Here is a 4,948-nt window from a genome sequence, read left to right as displayed (position 1 = left end):
AACCGACGATGTTGCTCAAGTAAGGCGGTAGCCCTTTGTGCCATTTCCGAGGTAGCTGAGAGTGTAGGGTGGTGTAGCCGTGGTCGAGGTCGCCGTGCAAAGAATACCGTGGTCGATGTCCAGTCGGGGTGGCCGGTGTCGAGGAAGTCGTCGTGGAGCCACATGCGCAAGGAGGTGCTGCGTTAGTCATGGGCGCGGTGGTGTCGAAGTAGTGGAGAAACGGGGAGAAGCCGTTGTTGACGAGGCGATATGCCGGGTTTGCCAAACCCGGGGACACATCGTAGAAGAAAGCATGCATCGGTGTTGCCAGCACCGGGTATGCGTAGATGGACGAAGACGAAGCGCCGACTAGGCTTGCCAGGCCCGAGGACACGTCAAGGATGAAGGCACACATCGGTATTGCCAACACGAGGGATCTAAACGAGCTGTATGCCACGTTGAGAAATTGGAGGGCCAGAAGAGAAGAAGACTCGACGACGGTTGTGGCACCAATCAGCATGGGGCCGATGTCACCAACTGTGGTCGGAGTAGACGAAGTCGTCAGGGTAGATGACGGCGACGCTGGCGACGGGCTGGTGATGGAGGAAGACGAAAGGGGTGGACGGGCGGCGGCAGCGGCCGAAGACGAGCAGCGGCGGCAACGGCTAGGTTAGGAGGGCGGCGGCGGTGCTCGAAGTAGGTGAAGAACCCAAGAGCACGTCAAAGAGATGCGCGAACGGTGGCGTTTCCGTGCCAAGGGTGGCTGCATGGTGCATACAACAAGAAGTGCGGGGACGACAGAGTGGACCGTGTACCACGACGATACAACCCGAAGGGGTGACGCGACGGCAGCGTGCGTGTCGGGGCGACGACAGGAAGACCTCGGGGCGGTGGCGTGGACCACATGCCATGCTCGCTACGGCCCGATGGGGCGACACAGCGGCATCGCGAGGGTCGGTGCAGCTAAGGGGACGGCCTGGAGCGGGTGGCCACGGGACGGCGGTGGACCGCGGGCCATAGCACAGCAGCCCGAAGGGGCAACGTGGCGGTGTCACGCGGGTCGGTGCAACCATGGGGACGGCCTCAGACAATGGCGGAGGCAACAGGCTGACGCTACGGCCCAAAGGGGTGATGCAATGGCGATTCACGAGTCGGTGCAGCCGCGGAGAGAACTACGGGGCGGCGGCGCAGTGGCCCGACGGGGCGATGCAGCGACAGCCCGTTGCTCCATCGGTGGAGGGGCGCGATGAACTCGGGACAATCTTCATGTAACCTGCTGAGGCGCGCGCAACCGACGGGCCTGACCAGTCGCATGGCGCGGGCGGGGCGGATCGCGGTGCGGGCGGGTGATCCATCGGCCGCGCGCGAGGTCGTGAAAGTCGATCGGTGGAGGCGGTGTGGTGGCAGAGTCCGAGCTGAAACCGGTGACAACGGCCGGTGTGAGACAACGTGTAGACGAGCGCGTCAGCGTCGGCGCCCGGGCGGCCAACAGCAGCACCCGAGCGGCCAGACCCGAGTGGCGAACGTAACGCCGTGTAAAGTCGGCAGTACATACACGACGGAGGCGGGGTGGTGATGCAGGGTCCCGGTCGAAGTATGGCGACGACGGCCGGCGCCGGGCGACGGGTAGGCCGACGCGCGGACGATGGCTGGCCGTGACGTGCTGCCTAGGGCCGCGTGGATGTCGGGTCGTAAGAGAGGCGGGTCGAGCGCATCGGTGTCAGAGTAGAGGTGCGTGTGGATCGACGGCAGCGGCAGGCGACGCAAACCGATTTTAGATTGGAAAACCAAAAAGAAACACCGATCAAGATGACCAGCGAGAGAGAAAAATCCAGAGCAAGGGCTCGGGAAAAGTACTCTCTAGGGTTGCCGGTCAACACGACCGGTGGACGAACCTTATGTACGGGCGGCGCTGCCCCTGGCGGCGGTCATGGAGGCCGACCTCCCCGGGGGCGGCGCGCGGGTCGGAAGTGGTGGACGGCGGCTAAGGCTGAATTGGTTAGACTGATAACATCTTAGAAGGGCGAGAGAGGGATTGATGAAATAGTTGTTTACTGACTGAACCTCGTGGGCATATATATATATATAGGAGTACAATGACTAATTTGGAGTATAATACAAGGCGGGACCAAATCTTAATTTATTTCATATTTCCTATCTAATCATTATACTCAACAAGCATGATGACCTTTTGCTCGTCCCTTTAGCAAGTACTGTAATTACTTGCAATACATAAGATGGATGCTGCTGTGGCTTTGATATCTTCGGTTTGATGCACTACCTACCTAGTATTACCTCTGTCCCAAATTATATGTCTTAATTTTTTTTAGATGTGGATGTATCCAATACTAAAACGCGTCTAAATACATCCGTATACAGACAAATCTGAGACAAGGAATTCAGGGCGGACAAAGTATGATTCTGCGACTTCATTTATCGATATATACGGCAAATATGATTCTATGACTAGATGATACCATGCATCATGCATTCTGCATATATCAAACCTAACTTAACGGACAGACAACACAGTATCCTTCTTAATTACGTTATCCCTCCGCCCGAAATTACTTGTCGTAGAAATGAATAAAAATGGATTTATTTAGAACTAAAATATGTCTAGTACATTTATTTCTCCGACAAGTAATTCCGGACGGAGCGAGTATTTAACAATCCTGGTCAGCGCTTACTTAATGATTGATGATCCAAAGCAAGCACACTGACCATTGTCCTTGCCAGCATGCTCGCAACATCGAGAAGAAAGAGGATGACTGCTGGGCGGGGTTCAATGAGACGTTAAAGAGGTTGGACGAGCTTCAAAAAAAGAAGAAACCAAGTGTTTTTCAGCAGTACGTAGAATATCGGAGGCCCAATTTCTTCTTTATTTTCCTGTTGGTTTGTTTGACAGGTTTCCATACATACATATAATCTCATTTGTCCTACCTCTCTCTACCTGCAGGCGCATGATATCCATCGACCGTGCGTTGAAGAGTTTAGTCTATGAATCTTTCAAGCTGACAGTTGTGTATGTGGCTGCTGCTGCTGCTTTCTCTGGCAATGGACTAGAAGCCTAGCCCAGGCCGTTACCAAGGAAAACGTGTGAAGACAAAGTGGAAAAATGAGAACCAAAGATGGCCGCCCAGCTTATTTTATGTTTAATTATGACCCCTGCAGTTTGTCTAGCTAGCACTATGCTATCGTACGTTGCGATATTGTGTGACATGGTATGTTATTATATCTCTACATATCTATCTATTCGAGTAGATTATGCATGAAACTGTAGCTTGAAGTAAACTGTAGATTATGCATGAGCAGCCGCATTTCCTACCCAAGCACAATGAACAATAGTCGCCCTGTCGAAAGAACTCAAACAACTTGATGCCAGCATGATGACCTTTTTGCTCGTCCCTTTAGCAAGTACTGTAATTAGTTGCAATACATAAGATGGATGCTACTGTGGCTTTGATATCTTCGGTTTGATGCACTTCCTATCTAGTATTACCTCCGTCCCAAATTACTTGTCTCAGATTTTTCAAGATACGGATGTATCTAACACTAAAACATGTCTAGTCTAGATACTCCCTCCGTCCGAAAATACTTGTCATCAAAATGAATAAAAAGAGATGTATCTAGAACTAAAATACATCTAGATACATCCCTTTTTATCCATTTTGATGACAAGTATTTCCGGACGGAGGGAGTACATCCGTATATAGACAAATCTAAGACAAGTAATTCGGGATCGAGGGAGTATGATTCTGTGACTTCATTTGTCCATATACTGCAAGTATGATTCTGTGACTAGATGATACACATGCACAATGCATTCAAAATATATCAAAGTCACACTTAACTGATAGACAACACAATATCCTTCTTAATTACGTATTTAACAGTCCTGGTCAGCGCTTACTTAATGATTGATGATGGAAAGTAAGCAAACTGACCATTATCCATGTGTATCAATCCAGCATGCTCACAACATCCAGAAGAAAGAGGATTACATTTGGGCAGGGTCATAGATTAAAATAGCCCGCAAAATAGCCACGATAGCTGCGCTATAGCTGCCCAAGAGCCTCACCGGTATGCTATGGCTGCTGCCGCGAAATCCTCCACAACTCCCTGAGTGCCATACTCTTTGACGTTGTTTTCTTACCGACGGTCAACAAAGATCGATAGCACTCCCCAAAGTACCTTGCACTTGGCAATCGCTTCAATATTCCCATAGTGCTTTAAGGCAGGAGTGTAAACTATGTAGTTGTCAGAACAGGTTGCCACTTCGCTTGCCGGACACGAGCAGAGAAGGATATTACCGCTTGTAGTGAGCGACCATCGAAGAAACAGAGGACCGATCGAGAAGAGAGGAGCAGAAGCAAGACCGAGGAAGAAGTCGACGGTTCAGTTCTGTGATTTCTGTGTTGATTAAACCCAGTCTAAAGGACAGTGCACAGCTGCCTTTGCTTGGAAAGTAGCAAGTACTATGCTAGGCTTTCTCCGATCAAAAGACTGAGATGGAGAAGTAGCTAGATAGTACTAGGCTTTATCTAGTCAAAAGCCCGAGGTGGAGAAGCAGCTATGTAGTATTAGGCTTTAGCTGTTAAGAAGACTGAGCTGAACTAGTCTTTTAGCTTTAGTGCATTGAGTTTCTAGGAAGCCACCACTCTCACGTACAGCTGCCATAGGCACTTTGTAAATCCCTATAAAAGGACCCTAAGTCCTTCCATGTATCGCAGGCCATTCCACTGATAATCATCCAAGCCTCAAGTAGTACTCCTTCTCTCTCACATATGTGTGTGCATATCCAGTGTAGAAGCAAGTGAGCTATGCTATTGCTAGTACGTGTGTGTGCTGCTTCAGTGAGTGCTTTGCTACTGTAGTTTGTTCATGAGGATACTAGCTAGCCGAGAATAGTTTGGGCTAGCATTCTGTTTGATGGTCCTTTCTCTTGTGGAGCTTCTTGCTCCTAAAT

At 50.2% G+C, this 4,948-nt stretch overlaps 1 protein-coding gene across 2 annotated transcripts in view; it reads left to right on the top strand.

The window, feature by feature from the left end:
• The window catches only part of LOC119313783, a 4,945-nt gene extending 1,571 nt beyond the window's left edge, over positions 1-3,374 (top strand). For both annotated transcript variants that reach the window (XM_037588949.1, XM_037588948.1), the window contains exons 3-4: positions 2,719-2,828; positions 2,939-3,374. In XM_037588949.1, coding sequence (XP_037444846.1) covers positions 2,719-2,828; positions 2,939-3,053 — 225 coding nt within the window. In that variant the 3' untranslated portion in view covers positions 3,054-3,374. The remainder of the gene's footprint in view (positions 1-2,718; positions 2,829-2,938) is intronic.
• Positions 3,375-4,948: the final 1,574 nt, after the last annotated feature.

Source organism: Triticum dicoccoides, chromosome 1B (assembly GCF_002162155.2).
Source record: "Triticum dicoccoides isolate Atlit2015 ecotype Zavitan chromosome 1B, WEW_v2.0, whole genome shotgun sequence".
Taxonomy (NCBI): domain Eukaryota; kingdom Viridiplantae; phylum Streptophyta; class Magnoliopsida; order Poales; family Poaceae; genus Triticum; species Triticum dicoccoides.
The sequence above is the reverse complement of the archived record's forward strand: the minus strand, read 5'-3'. Positions and strand labels throughout refer to the sequence as shown.